The sequence below is a fragment of the Pongo pygmaeus genome, chromosome 4 (genome assembly GCF_028885625.2).
Source record: "Pongo pygmaeus isolate AG05252 chromosome 4, NHGRI_mPonPyg2-v2.0_pri, whole genome shotgun sequence".
Taxonomy (NCBI): domain Eukaryota; kingdom Metazoa; phylum Chordata; class Mammalia; order Primates; family Hominidae; genus Pongo; species Pongo pygmaeus.
This window is the reverse complement of record NC_072377.2, coordinates 43,543,047-43,569,038: the sequence shown is the minus strand read 5'-3', so window position 1 is coordinate 43,569,038 and position 25,992 is coordinate 43,543,047. Positions and strand designations below refer to the sequence as shown.

General features: G+C 43.2%; 1 protein-coding gene across 13 annotated transcripts in view; it reads right to left on the bottom strand.

Annotated features, from left to right (window-relative positions):
• ZNF131 (zinc finger protein 131) overlaps positions 1 to 25,541 on the bottom strand; it is a 53,273-nt gene extending 27,732 nt beyond the window's left edge. For 2 of the 13 annotated variants that reach the window (XM_054486962.2, XM_054486968.2), the window contains exons 1-4: positions 24,615 to 24,878; positions 24,269 to 24,407; positions 23,136 to 23,237; positions 7,539 to 7,683 (exon numbers count right to left, since the gene is read on the bottom strand). In XM_054486962.2, coding sequence (XP_054342937.1) covers positions 7,539 to 7,683; positions 23,136 to 23,237; positions 24,269 to 24,392 — 371 coding nt within the window. In that variant the 5' untranslated portion in view covers positions 24,393 to 24,407; positions 24,615 to 24,878. Of the gene's footprint in view, positions 1 to 7,538; positions 7,684 to 9,653; positions 9,914 to 23,135; positions 23,239 to 24,268; positions 24,408 to 24,614 lie in introns of those variants that run through there. The other 11 variants (XM_054486963.2, XM_063664790.1, XM_054486960.2 and 8 more) reach the window with 11 other exon arrangements.
• Positions 25,542 to 25,992: the final 451 nt, after the last annotated feature.

Sequence of the window (25,992 nt, the reverse complement as noted above, 5' to 3'; positions counted from 1 at the left end):
AGTGCAGCGGCACGATCACTGCTCACTGCAGCCTCAACCTCCTGGGCTCAAGCAATCCTCCTACCTCAGCTCCCCAAGGAGCTGGGACTACAGGCATGTGCCACCACACCTAGCTAGTTACATTTTTTTTTTTTTTTTTTGTAGAGATAGGGTCTCACCATGTTGCCCAGGCTGATCTTGAACTCCTGGGATCAAGGTATGCTCCTGCCTTAGCCTCCCAAAGTGCTAGGATTACAGGCATGTGCCACCATACCCAGCATATAAAACTACTTTTTTCTTTTTTTGAGGAAAAAAAAAGCGTTCTTGTCGCACAGGCTGGAGTACAATGGCACGATCTTGGCTCACTGCAACCTCTGCCTCCCAAGTTCAAGCGATTCTCCTGCCTCAGCCTCCCAAGTAGCTGGAATTACAGGTGCCCACCACCACACTCAGATTTTTTTTGTATTTTTAGTAGAGACGGGTTTCACCATGTTGCCAGGCTGGTCTCAAACTCCTGACCTCAGGTGATCCACCTGCCTCGGCATCCCAAAGTGCTGGGATTACAAGCATAAACCACCACACCCGGCCATAAAACCAAAAAACTTCCAAACTTTTTTTTTTTTAAACTTCCAAACTGTTTTCCAAAGTTAAACGTACACATACCAAACAACTAAGCTCTACTCCACTTGTAGATGTTTACTAAGAGAAATGAAAGCATATATCCACTCAGATTTGTATACAGCAGCATTATTTTAATAGATAAAAACTTAAAAAAAAACACGCAAAAGTCATCAGATAAACAAACTGTAGCATACCCACACTGTGGAATACTACTCAGCAATGAAAAGGAACAAAATAACACCCACAACCACCTGGACAAATCTCTAAAACACAATGCTAAGGTAAATAAAGTCAAACCTGAACTTTGTATAGTACACTATAGAAAAACTAGTGATAAAAATCGTATCAATGATTGCCTGGGGCTAGAGATCAGGATCAACTGCAAAGAATCATGAGACAAGCTTCTAGAATGATAAAAGTATTCCCCTGATCTTGACTGTGGTGGTGTCTGTATCACTGTATATATACATATACACATATATATATATTTTGAGATGGAGTCTCTTTCTGTCATCCACGCTGGAATGCAATGGCGTGATCTCGGCTCACTGCAACCTCTACCACCAGGGTTCAAGCAATTCTCCTATCTCAGCCTCCTGAGTAGCTGGGACTACAGGCGCACCCCACCATGTCCGGCTAATTTTTGTATTTGTAGTAGAGTCAGGGTTTCACCATATTGGTCAGGCTGGTCTCGAACTCCTGACCTCAGGTGATTGCCTGCCTCGGCCTCCCAAAGTGCTAGGATTATAGGCATGAACCACCGTGCCTGACTCATACACAGTTTTTTTTGTTGTTGTTGTTGTTGAGACGGAGTCTCGCTCTGCCGCCCAGGCTGGAGTGCAGTGACGCAATCTCGGCTCACTGCAAGCTCCGCCTCCCAGTTCACGCCATTCTCCTGCCTCAGCCTCCAGAGTAGCTGGGACTACAGGTGCCCACCACCACACCCAGCTAATTTTGTTTTGTATTTTTAGTAGAGACAGGGTTTCACCGTGTTAGCCAGGATGGTCTCAATCTCCTGACCTCATCATCCGCCCGCCTTGGCCTCCCAAAGTGCTGGGATTACAGGCGTGAGCCACCGCGCCCGGCCATACACAGTTTTAAGTTAACAATAATGTAATGTCAGCAAAGCAAAATGAGGTCCTAATTTCTTTTTCGGTGTCGTTCAAAAAGTTTACACTACATTCCAAAAATAATTCCATACTGCATATGTGAGAAGAGCACCTCATGCACCTTCTGTATTTGCAAAATATACAGTTGCCTTAAGTAGTCCAGCTAAATTAATTTTTATTCCTAAATTGTTTAGCCTGTTAAATCATATGTCTTCCTAAGGTCCCATAAAGCCCTTGGTTATTGCTTTTGTGGTCATTCCTTTGATGACAAATATTTGCTCCATTAATATGAAATTAATACCCCACTTTGGAATGCTCCAATACCAATTCTACCATAACTTTCCGCTTAAGGATCAACTCACGGTATAATCAGTTGGAAGACATTTTAAATGACAAACTCAACTTGTCTGGTATCAGTAACGCAAATAACTACTAGAATTTATTAACAGTTGAAACTAACTGTTAACTCTTGCCTGGCCACTCACTTTTAAAAGGAATTCCTATTTGAAATACATTAAAATGAGGAAAAAAATTGTGCATCTTATGTTGAAAAAGTACGGTTTCTTTTTGTTCTTTTCAAGTACAAGTGTTGAGGTAAATTGTAAACTACTTCTTTTTTTTTTGTTTTGAGATGGAGTCTCACTCTGTCACCGAGGCTGGAGTGCAGTGGTGCGATCTTGGCTTACCACAACCTCCACCTCCTGGATTCAAGCGATTCTCCTGCCTCAGCCTCGTGAAAACTGGGATTACAGGGGCGTGCCACCATGTCCGGCCAATTTTTTGTATTTTTTGTAAAGACAATGTTTCACCATTTTGGCCAGGCTGGTCTCAAACTCCTGACCTCAAGTGATCCACCTGCCTCGGCCTCCCAAAGTGCTGGAATTACAAGCATAAGCCACTGCACCCGGTCGTAAACTACTTCTTAGCCAGTTTTCTTATGCTTGTCCTAACTATAGGTATGACCTCTGAACTCAGATCCCTATCCCAAACAGGAATAATTAAAGAACAAGAAAAAGTGCTGCTACCAGGCTTTTGTTTTGCAGAGTGGGATAAGCCAACCTGTATTCACAACTGAACAGCAAGGAAAGAGATTTTAGAGGCTTATGAGGGAATGGACATAAACCTGGCAACTGAGTCTAAGAGGCATAATTTCGAGGTAGTTTTTCAAACCCATCCACAAATGCCTCCTGAAGATGAAAAAAGCCACATAATCCCTGCCTCAGAGAGGTTGGAGACTATTAGAAAAATGTGGGAACACTAATATGATTATTGTTGTAATGGAAAATGTAAAACATAAAAATACAGAATAGAAGTACCTAAGTCAACCTGCTTGGCTCAGTAAGGAAAAGCTTCAGAGAACAGGTTGTTGGCTCTCACCTGAGACCAGAAAGATGAGTAAAATTTTGCCATCAACAAGCAGACAGATGGCATTCCAAGAAATGAAAAGAACATATGCATAATCATGTTATTATGTGGCAGATATTGTTTTAAGAGCTTTACATGTACCACTTCCTTAAAAGAGAAATCTAAGACAGGATAAAATATTTGGAGATTTGATCTGACTCACAGCTCACTTTTCAAATAGTGTTAACCACAAGACATTTGTCAAAAAACAATCAATGGCAACTGTTTATCATTGCAACTACTGTGGTGGCATTACAAGTTTGGGCTATCAAGAAGCTGAACAAAAACTGAAAGGAAAAACTGGAGAATGAGATGTTCATAGGGGGCTTTAAAAAGCTCTGAAAGACTGGACGTGATGGCTCATGCCTGCCATCCCAGTACTTTGGGAGGTCGAGGCGGGTGGATCACCTGAGGTCAAGAGTTCAAGACCAGCTTGGCCAACATGGTGAAACTCCGACTCTACTAAAAATAAAAAAAATTAGCTGGGCGTTGTGGTGAGTGCCTGTAACCCCAGCTACTCAGGAGGCTGAGGCAGAAGAATCACTTGAACCTGGGAGGTGGACGCTGCGGTGAGCCGAGATTGTGCCAACGCAAAACTGTCTCAAAAAAAAAAAAAGGCCGGGCGCAGTGACTCACGCCTGTAATCCCAGCACTTTGGGAGGCTGAGACGAGTGGATCACGAGGTCAGGAGATGGAGACCATCCTGGCTAACATGGTGAAACCCCGTCCCTACTAAAAATCCAAAATATTAGCTGGGCGTGGTGGTGAGCGCCTGTAGTCCCAGCTACTCGGGAGGTTGAGGCAGGAGAATAGTGTGAACCCGGGAGGCGGAGCTTGCAGTGAGCCGAGATCACACCACTGCATTCCAGCCTTGGGGACAGAGCGAGACTCCATCTCAAAAAAAAATAAAAATAAAACTAAAACAAACCTCTGACATATTCCAGAGAACCTAGAAGGCCATGCACATGCACAGAGCTGTATACATGTCCAGGAAAGACCTCAGCAACTCTCATCTCTATCTGACCTTGAGGTTCTGTTAACACAGGAAGTAAAGGCTAAAGCAGTTGTAAACTGCTTGATGGGACACTGATGGTGTGCCCTATAAAGAGCTCCCCAACAAAAATGTGGAGACTTGCTGGTTTAAGACATTTAAGAAAATTTCTGTCCAATGATCAGTTTGTTCAGTAAACTACCTATGCAGAGACTTCAATGGCCATACACACAAAATATAGACTGTACAGAATTACAGGAAAGGAATTACAGAAGTCCAGGAAAGTCGCTACACCAGTAACAACAATAAGAAATGATGTCTGGCTCATCTAAACTAGTTCCAGTGGGATAGGAAATTAAGAAACTTCAAATACAGTGTGTAGTCAATTTTTTTTTTTTCTTTTTTTTTGAGACGGAGTCAGTCTCTGTTGCCCAGGCTGGAGTATACTGGTGAGATCTCGGCTCACTGCAACCACCGCCTCCTGGGTTCCAGCAATTCTCTGTCTCAGCCTCCCGAGTAGCTGGGATTACAGGCGCCCGCCACCACGCCTGGCTAATTTTTTTGTATTTTTAGTAGAGACGGGGTTTCACCATCTTGGCCAGGCTGGTCTTGAACTCCTGACCTCATGATCCACCCGCCTCGGCCTTCCAAAGTGCTGGATTACTTACAGGTGTGAGCCACCGTGCCCAGGCCAAAAATCTAATTTTTAACAAAAAAAATGATGAGACATACAAAGAAACAGTAAAATACGGCTCATGCATGGAGAAAAAAGTCAACAGAAACCATCCCTGTAGAAGCTTGAACACTGCATTATTATAAACAGCCAACATATAATACTACTGTCTTCCTGTTTTCAAAGGGAACTCTTCAGAACATATTACATGCCTATCTGGTTCAAGAAACAATTCAACATGTTACTGTATTTATATTGAAAAGCACTGATGGTTTTAGGTACTATTGGGATCCCAGTTTTGTTTTTTTTTTTTGAGACAGGGTCTCACTCTCACCCAGGCTGGAGTGCAGTGGTGCAATCTTGGCTCACTGCAATCTCTGAGTCTCCCACGCTCAAGCGATCCTACCACCTCAGTCGCCTGAGTAGTACCTGGGACTACAGTTGCACACCACAGTGCCAGCTAATTTTTGCTTTTTTCATACAGTTGGCGTTTCGCCATGGTGCCCAGGCTGGTCTCAAACTCCTGAGGTCCAAGTAATCCGCCCACCTTGGCCTCCCAAAGTGCTGGGATTACAGGCATGAGCCACTGCGCCAGGCTTGGGATCCCAGTCTTGAACCTTCTCCAAAGCGACATACCACTCACTATCATGAGCAGCAAAAGGGCCACAGAGAACATTCTTTCGGAATGCTCTCGTTCAAGATTTAACCACAAATCTGACATCGCTCCATCCATATATATTTCCTTTAATCTTTTTGAGAAGAGATGGCCTGATCAGGTTTACATCCTCAGAACGCATCTCTATTTTGACATCCATGCTCAGGTCTCTCTGCAAGAGTACTGATCTGGTTTTAATTAGCATGTATCCATCTATCTACTCACAAATGTTTCCTGTACACCTGCTATATGCCAGGTGCTAAGCATCAAAGAATATATATACATATCAAGCTCTTGTCAGAAAGGTTTAATCTTGAACTGTCAAACTAAGAGATGGTATTTATGGACAAGTACAGTTCAGTATTCTTAGAGTTATCTAAATTTTTATCTCTTAAAAAAAACTTTTATTCGGCCAGGCACGGTGGCTCACACCTGTAATCCCAGCACTTTGGGAGGCTGAGACAGGCGGATCACTTAAGGTTGGGAGTTTGAGACCAGCCTGGGCAACATGGCGAAATTCCCACCTCTACTAAAAATACGAAAATTTGCTGGGCATGGTGGCGTGCACCTGTAATCCCAGCTACTCAGGAGGCTGAGGCAGGGAGAATTACTTGAACCCAGGAGATGGAGGTTGCAGTGAGCCGAGATTCTGCCACTGCACTCCAGTCTGGGAGACAGAGCAAGACTCCATCTCAAAAAAATAAAATAAAATAAAATTCCAGTAGAGTCCTCAGAGAAATAAATTTTATCTTTTAACTAAACCACAACAGTGAGTTAAGATTAAACCACTGTGCTGCTATGTGAAACTGATTTTACCAAACTGTTTTGGCATCACGCCAATGATCTGTATTGAGAAACATAAAAAACAGTACCAGGAGGTAATAGTTCATACTTAGAGTACTCAGAGTCATTTAGCCAGACACCAAGCTAAATGCTTTGCATGCATTAATTTATTCAACCCTCACAACTAATCAAATCCCATGTAGAAAGTACCGTTATTACTCTCATTTGACAGACGAGGACACAGCTGACAGGAGCGTTAAGTAACTTAATTAAGGCCACACAGTGGTAGAAGCAGGATGTTAACCCAGGGAAACTGACTCCAGAGCTCTTGTTCTTAGTAACTATGTTACACTGCCATTATTCATCAAGTAAGGATGTTGAGGTCTTTCTTCATTATATCCTTTCATGTTTTCTCTTTTTTAAAAAAACAGGGTCTCACTTTGTTCCCCTAGCTGGTATGCAGTCAGTGGCGTGATCACAGCTCGCTGCAGCCACAACCTTGCCAGGCTCAGGTGATCCTCCCACCTCAGCTCCTGAGTAACTGGGACCACAGGCATGCACTACCACGCCCAGCTAATTTTTGTATTTTTTGTAGAGACAGGGTTTGACCATGTTGCCCAGGCTGGTTGTGAACTCCTGGGCACAAGATATCCATCCACCTCAGCCTTCCAAAGTGCTGGGATTACAGGCGTAAGCCACTGGGTCTGGCCTAATGTTTTCTTAATACTTCTCAGGAGAAATTTTAATACTAGGAATGGCTCCTCAGCAATTGATTTGTTCTCATCTTCTAACAAGGAATAATGTAACTGAATACTCTTTTTCTTTGAACTACGTGCACTTAGAGCTAGATTAAGCACATCTACTATAGACTTATGGTATGCATTTTTGGCTATCATACTTCTAACTTGAAACGATTATCTCCTTATTCCACCAATTTATTTATTTCCACCTATTTCCTTATTTTTAAACAGTATTATGTTAATCTTTGTAAGCCAATCCCTTTGTAGGATAAGGCTTGGTATAAACAATAACTTGAATCCAACAAAACAGTTTATAAGGATCCAGATCCTTAAAAAGCTGTCTAGACTTATTTTATTACATACCAAAGATGCTACTTTAATATAAACAGTTTTAACACATGATCAGAAAATCAAAGTGAAAGAACAATCAGTATCCAGAAAAATTTTTTATAGATCCTTAAATATTCTTAATTCTTCTGAAGAACTCTGTTCTTCATGGCATGACACATACTATAAGTTCTTCACTAACAGAATGAACATGACTGAATATGACTATCTGAACCCCATTAAAGAAATTAAGTACCTGACTTCAAGGGCTTTGATAGCTTCTAGCATTTGTAGAAACTCTGCTGCTTTCCATACATCATTGGCTTCTTCTTCTCCTTGTATCATTAATTTTGCTGTATATGTGAACTCAATTAAATGGCGAAAGGCCATTTTACTAACACCTGTAAAGAAGATGTACATTAGAGCATGTAATCATATTGACTCAAATCTTACAATGTTTAGTAAAGAAAGAAAAGCCCAGGGCTTGGAGCTTGATGAGTATTTATTTTTGACAACTATTTTCTGGAAAAATTCTCATTAGCAATACCATAATATTATAGCCAAATTTCAGCACTACCTAGCTGGAAAATCTTAAACTACTTTAAGATTTTTCCGGAAGATTTCCTGAGGCTCTTGGAGAACAGTAAGATTCTATCACTCAAATATATGAATTGGCTATTACATGTCAAACATGCTACATTTCTTGCCAGGGAGATTAGAGCTGTGCCAACTCAGCTCCAAAATCTTCAATAGCTTTTCACAACTTAGCAAACAAAATTTAGTACCTCTCTGACTTTATTTCAAGGCCCTTCACATTATTTTCCTATTTAGCTTTCCAAATTTTTAAACATCTCACACACACACTATACACTATTTCTCAAATAAACCCTGCACTTTCTAATACCTGACTTGCCTTTATTTATTTTGAGACGGAGTTTCACTCCTGTTGCCCAGGCTGGAGTGCAATAGAATGATCTTGGCTCACAACCTCTGCCTCCCAGATTCAAGAGATTCTCCTGCCTCAACCTCCCGAGCTGCTGGGACTATAGGCATGTACCACCATGCCTGGCTAATTTTGAATTTTTAGTAGAGACGGGGTTTCTCCATGTTGGTCAGGCTGGTCTCAAACTCCCGACCTCAGGTGATCTGCCCGCTCAGCCTCCCAAAGTGCTGGGATTACAGGCGTGAGCCACCGCACCCAGCCTGACTTGCCTTTATTAACACCCTCCTAGTTGGATGCTTAATCGTTTTATCTCTGGTTATACTCATCCTACCACCCACCCCTCAAAGGTCCAACTCTAATGTCACATGTTCAATGAAACCTTTTAACATTTATTGTAATAAGAACATGAGATCTACCCACTCAACACATTTTTAAGTGTACATTATTGTTGACTCTAGGTACAATGTTGTACAGACCTCTAGTTTATTCATCTTGCTCAATTGAAACTTTATGCCCACTGATTAGTGACTGCCCATTTCCTCCTCCCTCCCAGCCCCTAGCAACCCCTATTCCACTCTTTCAACCTATTTGAGATAGCTCATATGAGTGGAAGTGACTATTTTAGATTCCTCATATAAATGGAAATATGCAGTGTATGTCTTTCTGTGACTGGCTTATTTCACTTAGCATAATGTCCTCAAGGTTCATCCATGTGATTGCATATGCAGAATACCCTTGTTCTTAAGAGCTGAATAGTATTCCATTGGATACATATACTACATTTTCTTTATCCATTAATCTGTTGACGAATATTTATTTCCTCTCGTGGCTACTGTAAATAGTGCTGCAATGAACACAAGAGTGCTAAAACTTCAAGATCCTGATTTCAGTTATTTTGGATAAATGTTCAGCAAGTGGAATTGCTGAATTGTATTGTATTTTAATTTTTTAAGGAACATTCATACTGTTTTCCATAATGGCTGCACCTATTCCTGCCAACATTGTGCAAGGATTCCAATTTATTTATATCCTCACCAATACTAGTTGTCTTTTTTTTGATAGCCATCCTGAAAGGTGTGAAGTGACTGATACCTCATAGTGGTTTTGATTTGCATTTCCTTGATGCCTAGTGACACTGAACGTTTTTTTCATGTATCTGTTGGCCATCTGTTTGGAGAAATGTCTGTTCAAGTTCTTAGCACATTTAAAAAAACATTTTTAATTTAATTTTTTTCTGCATCATTTAGACTGTTTTTAATTGGGCAGATATTTTTTACTATCAGTTGTGGGAGTTTCTTATATATTTTTGGGATTCATTCCTTATCATTTATTTGGTTTTGCAAATATTTTCTCCCATTCCTTAGATTTCCTTTTCACTCAGTTGTTTCCTTTGCTGTACAGAAGCTTTTTAGTTTGATGTAGTCCCACCTGTCTTATTTTCTGTTGTTGGCTGTGCTTTTGATGTCACATCCATGAAATCACTAAGAATGATGTGGTGAAGCTTCCCCTCATGTTTTCTTCCAGGAGATTTACATTTTTTGGTCTTATGTCTAAGTCTCCAATTCATTTTGAGTTTTTTTCTTTTTATGGAAGAAGACGGGGTCCAATTTCATCTTTTTTCATGTGAATACCTAGTTCTTCCAACATCATTTGTTGCAGAAAACATTCCTTCCTTATTGTGCATTCTTGGCATCCTTGAAGATCAGTTGACCATATTATTTGCATGTTTTTATTTGAGGGCTCTCTATTCTGCTCCACTGGTCTGTATGTCTCTTTAAGCTAGGCCCATACTGTTCTGGTTATTGTAGCTCATAAAATATTTTGATATCAAGAAGTATAATGTCGGCTGGGCACAGTGGCTCATGCCTGTAATCCCAGCACCTTGGGAGACCAAAGCTGGTGGATCACCTGAGGTCAGGAGTTCAAGATCAGCCTGGTTGATATGGTGAAACTCCATCTCTACTTAAAAAAAAAAAAAGAAAAAAAAATTAGCTGGGGATGGTGGCACGCACCTGTAATCCCAGCTACTTGGGAGGCTAAAGCAGGAGAATCACACGAACTGGGGAGACGGAGACTACAGTGGGCCAAGATTACACCACTGCACTTCAGCCTGGGCAACAGAAAAAAAAAGTATGATGCCTCTAGCTTTGTTCTTTCTCAAGACTGATTTGGCTAGTCCATGATTTTCTGTGGTTCCATATGAATTTTAGAACTGCTTTTCCTGTTTCCATAAAACAAAAAAAATTCCATCAGGATTTTGAGAGGGATTGTATTGAATCTGTAGCCCACTTTTTGTAATACAGGCTGGATATCCCTCATATGAAAAGCTTGGGATCACAACTGTTTTGGATTTTGAAATATTTGCATTATACTTGACACAGGTTGAGCATCCCAAATCTGAAAATCCGAAATCCAAAATTCTCCAACAAGCATTTCCATTGAGTCATGTTGATGCTCAGAGAGTTTCAAATGTTATAGCAGTTCATTTTTTTTTTTTCTTTGAGACCAAGTCTCACTCTGTTGCCCAAGCTGGAGTACAGAGGTGTGATCTCAGCTCACCGCAACCTCCACCTCCCGGGTTCAAGCGATTCTCCTTCCTCAGCCTCCCGAGTAGCTGGGACTACAGGAATGGGCCACCATACCCAGCTACTTTTTGTATTTTTTTTCGGAAGAGACAGGGTTTCACCATGTTGTTCAGGCTGGTCTTGAACTCCTGACCTCAAGCAATCCACCCGCCTCTGCCTCCCAAAGTGCTGGGATTACAGGCGTGAGCCACTGTGCCCAGCCCAATTTCTTTAATGTTTTATGGTTCTCCGTATTGCATGTCTCTCACCTAAGGAAGTGAAAGGTTAAGCCTATTCCCAGTTACTTTATTCTTTATGGTGTCAATATAAATGGGATTGTTCTCCTAATTTCCTTTCCAGATAGTTCATTGTCAGTGTATAAACATGCAATTGATGGCCGGGCGCAGTGGCTCACGCCTGTAATCCCAACACTTTGGGAGGCCAAGGTGGGTGGATCACCTGAGGTCAGGAGATCGAGACCAGCTTCAACATGGAGAAACCCCATCTCTACTAAAAATACAAAATTAGCCAGGCATGGTGGTGCATGCCTGTAATCCCAGCTACTCGGGAGGCTGAGGCAGGAGAATTGCTTGAACGTGGGAGGTGGAGGTTGTGGTGAGCCGAGATCGCGCCATTGCACTCCAGCCTGGGCAACAAGAGCAAAACTCGGTCTCAAAAAAAAAATGCAACTGATGGCCAGGTGCGGTGGCTCATGCCTGCAATCTAACACTTTGGGAGGCTGAGGCGGATGGATCACCTGAGGTCAGAAGCGCGAGACCAGCCTGGCCAAAATGGTGAAACCTTGTCTCTACTAAAAATACAAAAAATTAGCTGGGTGTGATGGGGGGGCGCCTGTAATTCCAGCTACTCGGGAGGGTGAGGCAGGAGAATCATTTGAACCCAGGAGGCGGAGGCTGCAGTGAGCCGAGGTCACGCCACTGCATTCCAGCCTGGGCAACAAGAGTGAAACTCCGTCTCCCAAAAAAAAAAAAGCAACTGACTTTTGTATGCCGAAATCCCTGCAACTTTACTAAATTTATTAGTTCTAGTAGTTTTTTGTGTTGTCTTTAAAGTTTTCTATATATAAGATGTCATCTGCAAAAACAGATTGATTTCTTCCTTTCTTACTTGGATGGCATTTACTTCTTTTTCTTGCCTAATTGCTCTAGCAAGGATTTCCAGTACTATATTGAAGTGATAAGAGTAGGCATCCTTGTCTTGTTCCTTGATCTTAGAGAAAAAAGTGTCAGTTTTTCACCGTTGAGTATGCTAGCTGTGGGCCTTTATTATGTTGAGATAATTTCCTTCTATTCCTCATTTGTTCAAGAGTTTTTACTGGGAAAGGGTATTAAATTTTGTCCAAGGCTTTTTCTTCATCTATTGAGATGCTCACGTCATTTTGCTTCTTTATTGTTAGTATGGTATATCACATTAACTAATTTTCGTATGTTGAACCATCCTTGCATCCTAAGGATAAATCTCACTTAGTCATGGAATATGATACCTGTACCTTGCTGTTAGAATCAGTCTGCTAGTATTTCACTGCAAAGTTTTGCATCTATATTCATCAAGGATATTGGGCTATAGTTTTCTTTTTTGTGGCCTGTCTTGCTTTGGTACTGGGGTAATGCTGGCCTACCAATGAATTTGGAAATATTCCTTCCTCTTCAGTTTTTTTGGAAGGCTGTGAGAAGGACCGGCATTAATTTCTCTTTTAACATTTCACTGAATTAATCAATGAAGCCATCTGGTCCTATGCTTTTCTTTGTTGGAAGGTTTCTGACAACTGATACAAGCTCTACAGTAGTTGTAGGTCTGTTCACACTTTCCATTCCTTCATTATTTAATCCATTTATGCCTAGCGTTCCATTATTTGAACACTAAGCATGGGGGAGTTATTAATATCCTACTGCTCAAGGTCATCACCAACGTCTGATTTTTCAAATTGTGAAAAATTTGATTTCAAATTGAAATAAAAAAAATTGTGATTTCAGGCATAAATGGGTTAAACATTCTTTAATTCTCCAAGGTTCAACTCTGTAAACTCTGTACCCATTCTGATAATGACAATTCATGGACATCTCTTGACTGTAAACTACTTCAGGAAAGTGATTTTTGATCTGTACACTCACATCACAGTACCTAACAGTGCTTCCTAAAATGCAAGAACACAAAGCAGGAATAAATGAATAAATACTAAAGTCACCTTCTTTTCTTTCTTTCTTTCTTTTTTTGAGATGGAGTTTCCCACTGTTGCCTGGGCTAGAGTGAAATGGCGTGATCTCGGCTCACTGCAACCTCCGCCTCCCCGGATTGAAACGATTCTCCTGCCTCAGGTTCCCGAGTAGCTGAGATTACAGGTGCCCACCACCACGCCTGGCTAATTTTTTGTATTTTTAGTAGAGATGGGGTTTCACTATGTTGGCCAGGCTGGTGTCAAACTCCTGACTTCATGATCCGTCCGCCTCAGCCTCCTAAAGTGCTGTGATTAGAGTTGTGAGCCACCACACCAGGCCTAACGTCACTTTCAAAATTATGCCATTTATCATTGATACTTTTGACAGTTTTGTGTTTAAAACTTAGTCCTAAAGTGATACTGTTTCTTTATCTCTCTCAATGCTATATATTATTGGTTCAGTCTGCTAATGAAAGGCTACGAGACGCTATTAAGAAAAACAAAAAGAAAACCTACATTTAACATAGATTTTAGACTAAGAAATGCCCAAGTCCAAACTGCACACAATAGGTAAAACTGCAATTCACAAAATATGTTCTTCCCACCTGTTTTACACATCTGAATGCGGCCTTCAGGACCACAGTAAGAATGCTGGTGGAATATCATTTAAGTGTTCAAAGCAGCATCCTCTATTTGTGTAAACAAAGGTTCCTGGCTGGGCACAGTGGCTCATGTCTGTAATCCCAGCACTTTGGGAGGATGAGGTGGGCAGATAACTTGAGGTCAGGAATTCGAGACCACCCTGGCCAACATGGTGAAACGCCATCTCTACCAAAAATATAACAAAATTAGATGGGTGTGGTAGTGTGCGCCTGTAATCCCAGCTACTGGGGAGGCTGAGGCAGGAGAGTTGCTTGAACCCAGGAGGTGGAGGTTGCAGTGAGCCGAGATCATGCCACTGCAATCCAGGGTGGACAATACAGCGAGACTCTGTCTCAAAAAAAAAAAAAGAAAGGATACCATTCAGGAAGTCAGAACTTTCATATTTTACTCACAGCTCTTCCATGAACTGAGTGATCTGGGGCAATTCAGAACCTCTGAGCCTCAGCAAACTCATTTTCAAAACGTCTAAAAGCAATCTGAATATTGAGAAATACCATAAAATATAAAAAGACCGAGTTACACTCTACCAAATAAGCAAACAAAAATAACTGGACTCACTGAGGGCTAATTTTATTTGGTTCCCCTAGTATTTTTTCTCCTTGTTGCTTTCATTTATTCTTTAGTATATGAGAGTAGCCCAAAGAAAACACAACTAGCTTTTGCTGTCTTTCAGAAGTTTTGGCCAAAAGTTTAAAAGTACAAGAAAAATCCTTTTTAAAACAATGTGTAAATGTTTCCAAAGTAGAAGGAAATTTTGATTTTTAATCAAACACACATACGTAACACTTACTATATATATAAAAAGCAAGGCTCTAAATACTTTACAAGCATTAACTCACTTAATCCTCATAACAACTCTATAAAGTGATAAAACCCAGATGGTCTGACTCCTAAGTCTATGACAAAGATTTTAAATAGGATACTAACAGGACAAAAACTTCAAACTTTTCCTTCCTGCTTGGAAAAGTTTGAAGATACATGTTCTCATTCACTATAGGTTCACAATCTCTTACTCATAATTCTAAAGTCCCCCCATGTTTTTTTTTTGTACATACGCACATACGCCTACTCATGTTGTTCTCTGGTGGTAGGATGGGTGAATTACTGCTTATTCTTCCAATTTACATCTTGACCTTTATTAATATTTTTACCAGAAAGGCTTTGCTGAACTCTTGAGGGAATCAAATGCTAGGGATGTAAACTATATTAGCTAGAAAATCTTAATACCACTAGGATTCTCAAATATATTACAATTTCATGATCGTTCCTCTGCTTTCCTGCTTAAGTCCAAACACTTGTTGACAATCTTTTGAGGGGGATCTTCCACTTGGAGAAAACCTCGTATGCCATGTCAACACAGAGGTGGTCAAAAAATGTGATAAGGGCCAGGCGTGGTGGCTAACGTCTGTAATCCCAGCGCTTTGAGAGGCCAAGGCAGGAGGATCACCTGAGGTCAGGAGTTCAAGACCAGCCTGGCTAAAATGGTGAAACCCCATTTCCGCTAAAAATACAAAAAATTAGCCGGGTGTGGTGGTGCACGCCTGTAATCCCAGTTACTTGGGAGGCTGAGGCAGGACAATCGCTTGAACCTGGGAGGTAGAGGTTGCAGTGAGCCGAGATCGCGCCATTGCACTCCAGCTTGGGCAACAAGCGAAACTCCATCTCAAAATAAAAAAAGTGGTAAGCTTGGAGGCCGGGCGCTGTGGCTCACACCTGTAATCCCAGCACCCTGGGAGGCCAAGACGGGCAGATCACCTGAGGTCAGGAGTTCAAGACCAGCCTGGCCAACAAGGCGAAACCCCATCTCTATTAAAAATACAAAAATTGGCCAGGTGTGGTAGTGAGTGCCTGTAATCCCAGCTACTCAGAAGGCTAAGGCAGGAGAATCACCTGAACCCGGGAGATGGAGGTTGCAGTGAGCTGAGATCGTGCCACTGCACTCCAGCCTGCGTGGCAGAGTGAGACTCCATCTCAAAAAACAAACAAAATAGCCGGGCGTGTTGGCTCATGCCTGTAATCCCAGCACTCTGGGAGGCCGAGGCAGGTGGATCACCTGAGATCGAGAGTTCAAGATCAGCCTGACCAACACGGAGAAATCCCATCTCTACTAAAAATACAAAAACATCAGCCGGGCGTGGTGGCGCATGCCTGTAATCCCAGCTACTCGAGAGGCTGAGGCAAGAGAATCGCTTGAACCCGGGAGGCGGAGGTTGCGGTGAGCCGAGATCACACCAATGCACTCCAGCCTGGACAACAAGAGCAAAACACTGTCTTAAAAAAAATTAAAATTAAAATTAAAAAATGTGGTAAAAGAATCGAAGCATCAACCACTTCAAAACTTTTCTCATTTAACAACCAGCACTATGAACATTCAGGAAAACTAATTTTGAAGTTAGGAGAAGAAAGTTATCAAAGAAAAAATATCATTTTGAATCTGCTCTTACTCTTATATTACTCATCTCACAAAATGTATATTTTATTTCTTTCTCTCCCTCACCACCATACTGAATCAATGACAAATCTTTTTGATTCTGCCTTATTATCTCTCAGCCACATTGCCTCTACTTTCCTGTATCTCTTTTTTTTTTTTTTTTTTTGTGGAGACAGAGTCTCACTCCATCGCCCAGCCTGGAGTGCAGTGGCCTAATCTCGGCTCACTGCAATCTCCACCTCTTGGGTTCAAGCAATTCTGCCTCAGCCTCCCCAGTAGCTGGGACTACAAGCACACGCTGCCATGCCCGGCTAATTTTTGTATTTTCAGTAGAGACAGGGTTTCATCGTGTTGCCCAGGCTGGTCTTGAACTCCTGAGCTCAGGCAATCTGCCTGCCTCGGCCTCCCAAAGTGCTGGGATTACAGGCATGAGCCACCCCGCCTGGCCTCCCATTTCTCTTAAAACCAGAAGTTTCGGCTGGGTGTGGTGGCTCATGCCTCTAATCCCAGCACTTTGGGAGGCCGAGACAGGCGGATCACGAGGTCAGGAGTTCCAGGCCAGCTTGACCAACATGGTGAAACCCTGCCGTTTCTACTAAAAATACAAAAAGTAGCCGGGCGTGGTGGCACGCACCTGTAATCCCAGCCACTCGGGAGGCTGAGGCAGGAGAATCGCTTGAACCCAGGAGGCAGAGGTTGTAGTGAGCTGAGATTGTGCCACTGCACTCCAGCCTGGGTGACAGAGCAAGACTCCATCTCAAACAAACAAACAAACAAAAACCAGAAGTTTCTCCATAAATCTGGCAGCAAAATTTGATCTCAACTGACATGAGGCTATGTCGTCTTTATCCCACTTACAGTGAATACTAACACGCTATGCTGCTAAACTACTAGTATTTGTGAGTATTATGTTTTTCATTACCCTTAGAAAAATTCTAAAATCTGGAATGTTGAGAAGTATGTCTGGCCTCTGAGAAGATCTGAATAAGGAATTGTGGACCTAGCTCCCTGTCTTGACTGATGAGTATCACCTATAGACTAAATAAAGTACTGGTACCAAGGGCTGGGTGTGGTGGCTCATGCCTGTAATCCTAGCACTATGGGAGGCCAAGGCAGGAGCATTGCTTAAGGCCGGTAGTTCAAGACCGGCATGGGCAAAGTAGTGAGATCTCTTCTCTACAAAAAATACAAAAACTAGGCTGGGCATGGTGGCTCATGCCTGCAATACCAGCACTTTGGGAGGCTGAAGCAGGCAGATCATTTTAGGTCAGGAGTTTGAGACCAGCCTGGCCAACATGGTGAAACTCTGTCTCTACTAAAAATACAAAAAATACTAGCTGGGCGTGGTGGTGGGAGCCTTAATTCCAGCTACTTGGGAAGCTGAGGCATGAGAATTGCTTGAACCTGGGAGCGGAGGTTGCAGTGAGCCAAGATCACACCACACTGCACCCCAACCTGGGCAACAGAGTGAGACTCCGTCTCAAAAATAGTAATAATAATAAATAATAAATAAAAATACAAAAACTAGCTGGCCTTGGTGGCATGTGCCTTAGTTAGAAGGCTGAGGTGAGAGGACTGCTTGAACTCAGGAGGTCAAGGTTGCAATGAGCCATGATGGTACACTGCACTCCAGCCTGGGTGACAGAGCAAGACCCTGTCTCCAAAAAGAAAGTCCTGGTACCTGATCTTTGGAATCAAAACTGGGATAAACATCTGGATTTTTGTTTTCTTATTATGAGCACCCCAGGTGCTTTTTTTTTTTTTTGAGATGGAGTCTTGCTCTGTCGCCCAGGCTGGAGTGTAGCGGCGCACTATCTCAGCTCCCTGCAAGGTCTGCCTCCCAGGTTCACACCATCCTCCTGCCTCAGCCTCCCAAGTAGCTGGGACTACAGGTGCCCACCACCATGCCCAGCTAATTTTTTCTGTATTTTTAGTAGAGACAGGGTTTCACCCTGTTAGCCAGGATGATCTTGATCTCCTGACCTCATGATCCGCCCACCTCGGCCTCCCAAGTGCTGGGATTACCAGCGTGAGCCACCGCGCCTGGCCCCCAGGTGCTTCTAACTTATATGACCAGCCCAACACTGTCCTAGGAACAAACCAGTGACCTAATTAGCCAACATGAACCAAACTGATAACACTTGCCCAGCTAAATGAAGTGATGGTAGATATATAATAATTATACATCTACCCAAGACTAGTTTGGTAACTTAACAAATCTCAGCAATCCCTTACTCCCTTCATAACAGAAGTGTGCAGAATACAACTTTTCTAAGAGAGTATTTAAGGAAAATGTTAAAGTGAACAACTGAATCTGAGTATTCTCCCTGACAGAAATGCTTAGAAAGGAGTAAAAGGGGGCAGCATTCTGGCATTACTCTAGACTCAGGGAATCTCTGCAACTGGTGGAAAACTCCTACTCAAAAAGATGTATAAACATGTACAAGCATGTTTTGTCCTTGATAGTAGGGGCTAAAATTTCTGGACACCATGGTAGAGCTGCTGTTACAGAGAAACTAAGTGCCATGGATCTGTGGTTTCAGGTGAAGTAGAAAAAAAATGAATTTAGAAAATTGGAGGTTCAGGTTAGAAGGTTGTGTGTTCTGAACAAAGGAATGAATGTCTGTTGAAGATTTTATATGTTGTGAATTCAAGCCACAAAGCTGAGCTGGGATCCAATTAGCTTCAATAGCAACAAATCTGATTTGAAGTCAAAGATGAACCTGTGGTTCTCATCAAAGGTAACTTACTTTAACCAGGAACACAGAAAACACGGAGGGTGAGCTCAGCTTGCACCTAATGAGTTTATACTCATAGAGAATATTACAATCCAAATTTATATACACGTCATTTGCTTTTACGCAATCCTCTAAGACAGTGGTCCTCAACATTGACTGCACACTAGAATCATGCTAGGGCAGTGCTGCTCAAATTCTACTGTGCGTAGGCATCATCTGGGGATCTTGTTCCAATTCAGCAGGTCTGGAGTGGAACCTGAGTCTACATTTCTAACAAGTTTCCAAATGATCCCCACGTAGTGGTCCTCAGACCACAACCTACATAGCAAGAACCTAGAGAACTTTTAAATATAGTTGCCTGGATCCCACTCTTGAAAGACTTTTAATTATCTGGAGATACAACCTGGGCATTTATATTTGTAATAGCTTCCCTGGTGTCTCTAATGCCCATCTAATGTACCATGCTAAAAGTCATTATTTATATTTTACGAGTGGGGGATGGGGTCCCAGTTCTAGCTAAGATGGAGAAAGCACACTCCACCCTATCTTGTCCATTGATTACTACTAAAAATCCTGGAAAGAGTACATAAAGCAAATATACAAGGACTCTGAAAAGTAAGTTGAAGCAATCAGACTGGGGAGAGAAATCAAAACTCAAAACAGTAGTGAGTTTCCTGGGTTTTTTTTCCCCACATGTCGGCTTAGACTTGAGGACAGCCCAAATCTCATTAACTGTGCAGTGAGTGAAGACAGAGAAAAGTTCCAAGAGAAACTCCTTCTGGCTAGAGAACCAGAAAAGATGATGAATGGGAGAGGGACAATGGGGAGGGGTGGATATCTGGTAATTTTTCTTCTCTCTCAGCTCTGCCTCAAAGCAAGCCCCAATCCTGAGTCTGCACACCTGTGGCTGGTGGCTGTCTCCTAAACTCTAGTTCTTCTGACAAAAGAACTAGGAAAAAGACAATGATCAGAAGAGTATGAAGGAGGGAATTCATTTTATTTTTTCTCTAACTTTTCTCTCTCTCCATTTTGTCCAGGACATGAGCCCCTCTACAGAAAACGTATGAAAGCACAAAGAAGCTAAAATCCCAGTTTTCTCACCAAAGAACCACGAAAAGAAACTCTTGGGAACCTGCGTACAAGCGAAGTCATGGAGAGGAGAAACGTCCTCTAAATTTGTGTATACAATCTCAAGTTTACCACCAAGATGCCCATGTGTGAACTGACCCAAGGCGGCAGAGCAAAGGCGTTGAGAACTGCACAATGGCATGGATGGCACACCTGGGACCTGAACGGCAATACAAAGGTTTTGAAAACTAAGTTCAAACTGGATCCACAGCCCACAAAGGCAGTCTGAACCTAACCAGGTTAACTGCCCGCTAAAGCAAAACCAAAAAACCAAAAATATTTTCCAGAGGATTTTAACAGCATCTAGTTTTGTAACAAAACATTCAAATGTCCATGACACACTCCAAAATTATGTGACATGAAAAATAAGGAAGCCAAAATGTCTAAGGTCACACAGCACACAAACAGTTAAAGCCAGGGCTAAAACTCAGTTTTCTAACTAACTATATGCCCAGGGCTTTCTCCACAGCCAGGTGACCTTGCTAGACAGTACAGTAACCCTAAAGTTAAGGGCTTAAGATACTGAGCCAAATTAATTATTTAAACCTGAATCTGACCAAATGACAGAAATAAAGTGTGTGTCTATTTTGCTTTCTTATCTATTTTGCTTTCTTATCTTCAGTTCAAATACTGAAGACTTGTGTGTGCCACAGACCTAAATCTCAAGGTGACTAGTCTTCAGAAGACCAGGCTCTACTTCTACTTCTCCAGGTTATCTGTGCTCATTCTATCAGCAACAAATATTCCAGCTTGGGCCACTTTTTCTTTTGAGACGGAGTTTCACTCTTGTTGCCCAGGCTGGAGTGCAATGGCGTGACTCGGCTCGCTACAACCTCCGCCTCCCGGGTTCAAGCGATTCTCCTGCCTCGGCCTTCCTGAGTAGCTGGGATTACAGGTGCCCGCCACCGCGCCGGCTAATTTTATATTTTTAGTAGAGACGGGGTTTCACCATGTTGGTCAGGCTGGTCTCGACCTCTCGACCTCAGGTAATCCGCCTGCCTCGGCCTCCCAAAGTGCTGGGATTACAGCGTGATCCACCGCATCTGGCCAGGCCACTTATTTTTTAAGACTTAAAAATTCTGCTCAGACTTGGCCAGTCGTGGTCTCACACCTGTAATCCCAGCACTTTGGGAGGAAGAGGCGGGTAGATCACCTGAGGTGGGGAATTCGAGATCAGCCTGATCACACCATTGCACTCCAGCCTGGGTAACAAGAGCTAAAACCCATCTCCAAAAAAAAAAAAAAAAAAAAATTCTGCTCAGACTCAGAACTCCTCTTTGAAATCTTTCCTCTTTAAGGAAGATCAAACCACTCATTCTCCCTCTTCATTGATACCATTTCACAGTAATAGTCTTTGTAATACTTTTTGTACTCCTTTATTTGCCTGTTGCTCACCTGCTATGAAATTTTCCGACTTCATCTTATTCATTAATTCTTCATCTCCTGGGTCTAACATAGTACATATTATAGGTATTCAATATGATAAACTGACTTTTTTTTTTTTTGAGACAGGGCCTTGCTCTGTCACTCAGGCTACAATGCAGTGGCAAAATCATGGCTCACTGCAGCTTTGACCTCCTGGGCCCCAGCAATCCTCCTGCCTCAGCCTCCTGAATAGCTGGGACCACAGGCATGTGCCATCAGACTCAGTTAATAATTTTTTAAATTTTTTGTAAAGAAGAGGTCTCCCTAATGTTTCTTAGACCGGACCCTGTTTATCAAGCTTTGACAATGCACCAAATATTATGCCAAGCATTCTACATGTTATCGCAATTAGTCTTTATAATCCTATGAACCCACTTTTCAGATGAGGAGAAAAGTATGCAATTGAGGTAAAGTAACCTGCCTGGGGGGTTACATATTTAATAAGCCTCAGGTGTGAATGAATTCATGGAGGCTTGCTTTGTAGTAGAAACCACTATCATCTGGGCAGTTAGAGTCTCACTTTATTAAGTTTTGTGGATTTTCATAATTATATCTCTGTTCTGATTATACATATTAAAAGATACTCTAGCTGCAAATATATCAGCTATAATGCTAAACTGGAATATACCAAAATTAAAGAATATTCTTAACTCTTTTTTGTTTTCTTTATTCCCCTAGGCATCAAAGGGGAAAAAAAGAATGTTTTTAGGCAACCCATTCAGAACAAAGAATATGTACACAATGAAATAGATATAAAACCAAAACCCAAGAACCCTAAAAGAAGCTAAAATTCTGTAATTACGTAGGCAAACATTTATTTCCTGCTGTTTCGGATTTTGATGCTGGTGGTAGGGGAGGAGTTACTGCAGCAGCAGAAGAAAAAGCATGGTAATTAATAGCACAAACTTAATTCCTTGCTAGTTGGGCAACCCTGGGCAAGTAACCTTTTAGAGCCTGTTTCATGAAGTGTAAATTATTACAAATAATACCACTTCCTTTTTGAAAAGACAGGGTCTATGTTGCCCTAGGCTGGCCTCGAACTCCTGGGCTCAAGCAATCCACCTGCCTCAGCCTCCCGAGTAGCTGGGACTACAAGCACAAGCCATCCTGTCCAACATCAAAGGATTGCTGTGAGCCTTAGACGATACACAAAACTACATATCACAACGCCTGGCACTCGGCAGGTTATTACTAGAAAAATGTCTAGAAAGTACAAAAATCACTTATTGCTTCAAGGTAACAGGTATTGATCCATCCCATTGTAGAGCCAGAATTTCCTCTAAACGCTACTTCAGTTCATTCTTCCTAGCTTTCTCCCTATTATGGCAGCCCACTTTACACTGCATGTCATCTGTACCTCTGCCAGTACATCACTACTTCTGCTAAAGAGCAGAGTAGAAGCTTCTACTGTAACCTGCAGCATCTCCACCAGTCTGAAACATAAGCCCACTGAACAAAAATAGTAATTCACGTTTAATACGTTTTCAAAAGACAATGACCACCAGTTTCCACAATGGAAAAGACCAACATCTACCATCCTAAGTTTTTCTTGGCAGATCATTCAACCAAGCACTTCACTGAAAGTAAGACTTCTCAGGTATCAAAAGAGCAATTTATCTACCTTTATCTATAGGAACTACTGATGCCTATTTCCTATGGTGTCTTGATAAACTGCCTAAAACTGCTTCACCAATTGTTTGCTAAGTATTGTATTTAAAACAAGCATTTAAATAAAATGGCTTCTTTGATTTATTAAATAAAAAAACAACAACAACAATCATTTACCTTCTATCTCCACCAAAGGTTCTTGGGTAAACTCCTGAAAGAATTTGTAGAAGAACTTACTACAAGCCGCCAAAACAGCCTTGTGAGCCTTAAAATGGTGTCCTAGGTAAAATAAAAAAAAAGAAAATCATACACAAGCACGAAAATCAAATGTATAACTATAAAATAGACTTAAAAATCATATAAAGCAAAATAGGTCTTCCTTCATTAAATAACTATAGAAATTATTGAACTAAATGCAGAATATTCTTGGCAGCTATCTTGGCAAATGTTAATCTCAATTAGATATAAAGTTAAATCTTCACTTCAAACCCCTTTAGTTTTATAAAGGCTAATTTACAACACTAGGTAAGGAGCCTCTTGACACTTTGTTATTTCCAATTAAGTAGTGAGAAGCATATCCAACTCAGTTGAAACTGCTAAATAAAAGGACAACCCAAAATGTCACATACCATTTGGAAAGAGAGAAAAAGCCGTAAGCACAAAGCTGGATATGTCTGCTATAAAAACATTTTAATATGCCTAATATTTGGAAACTCCATCTATGGTAGATCCATAATTTTAAAAACAGCTTACCTTGAGAAACCCATTTGCACTAAACAGAAAACATACCCAAGCTGGATTTCCTGCCATTATAGAGGCAACTCCTAAGACTGGTAAAGACCCCATTTTATTTTGGAGATTCTCAAAGGGGGTATGAGTGCTGCAAAGGAATCTCTCTCATTCTCCCTTCAAGACCATTTGGGAAACTAGAAAAAAAATCAACACTTCCCAAATGACTCCTGTAAGGGACTTCTCAAAGCTTACCAACAAGAGGCTATCAACCAAACATTCTGAGACATCCTGTCCCCAACGACATCATCTTGCACTCAACAGGATATAAGAAGTTAAAATGAGATGAACACCAGACTACGTGGAAAGCATGACTGACCAACCAGCCTTCTGCAGCACGCTCTGTGTGAGTGGACACTGACAAGTGCAATCTGGTCCCAGTGCACACTCTGCAGACTTTGGTAGGGAGACCATAGAGGATGGGTTTAAAAAAAAAAAAAAAAAAAAAAAAAGGCGGGTGTCCGAAGGACAGAAAAAAACTGAAGCCAAAAATTCGCTCCTCTGCCCACTGCCCTACCCACCGTCGACAATTAGGGTGATGTCAGTAAACCGGTCCTGCTCTCGCTGTTCATTCAATCGGTCGAGGATCATTTTATGATGTTCAGGGAACTCCTGAAGGCATTCCATCGTCTCTTCAGCCTCCATGGCCGTCGGGCTGCTCTACAAAAGAAGAGCATGATAATGTACACCCATGAGCTCGAGCCGAGGAACAAAACCCCTGAAGCATAAAACAACAAAAAAACCCAGCAACGTGAAAAGAAGGGGGGAGGGTGAAGCAAGAGGAGAGGAAGGCGAGGAAAGAAAGGCGAGCCGAGCGGCCGCGGCGCGTTGAGACCGGAGCCGCGGCCGCGGGACTCCGAGCCTGACCTAATTGGAGTCGGGAGACGCGAGCTGGAGCGGGGTGGGCACAGCGCCGGAGGCTCCGAGCGCCGGGGCGCGCAAGTCCAACAAGGGAGGGGACTCGACAGTCGTGGCGGCCCTCTAACGGCCCGCCAAGCCCTTCTGCCCGGCCGGGGCTCCCACCGCCCCGGGACCCGGTCCGGCCCGCGACCCACAACGACTCTCGGGTCGCCTCTCCCTCCCCCGCCCTCCCTCTTCTCCCCCGCCCCGACCGGGCCGGCACTCACTGAGGGAAGGAGGAGCGGCCCAGGCTTGCGCGTCACTTACGTCGACGCACACCGTCACCGCGTCGAGCTCCGCCGGACGCGGACGCCTTCCGGGCGCCGATCAGCAAGCGAACGGGCCACGCCCCTACCCACACCCCTCAGTGGATGGGCGGGGCGGAGCGCGGGGATTTGGCGCTCACGAAGGGCGAGGGCTTGCTCTCTGAGAAGAAACCGGGCAACGGTGGGCTTAGGCTCGTGCAGGGCCTGGCAGTGCCAGAAGCTAGGAACCTAAGTCGCCGCCCTTCAATCTCTCACCCTCCCCAGCTTGACTCCAGGGGCGGACACTCCCCGACCCGAGCCCAGAATGAACTCGCCAACCGTCCTCACAGCCCAGCTACTGCGCGGCCCCTCCCGCCCCGTCCTGCCCCGCCCCCTTCCTTCCGAGACCTAGGTTGGCCCGCCTTACCTAGCTCGTGGGCCGCCCTCCTTCTTCTCCGTCCCTGAGAGCCTCTTGTTCCGTGCTTTCCCCTCCCAGGGCATAATGCGCCCCAGGCCTTTCCTGACCCCTAACCCGTGGGTCGCTCTCCATTTTCTTCGCGAGATCCGGGGCTCCCCTTCTGCTCGGGCCCCGCTGGCGCACGTGCGCTCGGTTGGGCACCCGGGCGGCCGCGGCGCCGGCAGCGGCAGCGACGGGCGCGAGCACGTTCGGGCCGCCCGGAATCTTCCTCAGCAAAGCGCGCCCTCCCCGCGCCCTGTCGCAGCACGTGCTTTCTGGGCTCAAGACCTGGAGCTGCTCAGAATTATTTACACCGGATCCCCTTACTGCAGGCCTTCCCCACCCCTTTAAAGAGTCCAGGCCGGCGCGGTGGCTCATACCTGTAATCCCAACACTTTGGGAGGCCTAGGTGGGCGGATCACATGAGGTCAGGAGTTCGAAACCAGCCTGGGCAACATGGCGAAACCCCGTCTCTACTAAAAATACAAAAATTAGCCGGGCATGGTGGTGGGCGCCTGTAATCCCAGCTATCCGGGAGGCTGAGGCAGGAGAATAGCTTGAAGCGGGGAGGTGGAGGTTGTAGTGAGCTGAGGTAGTGCCACTGCATTCCAGCCTGGGCGACAGAGCGAGACTCCGTCTCAAA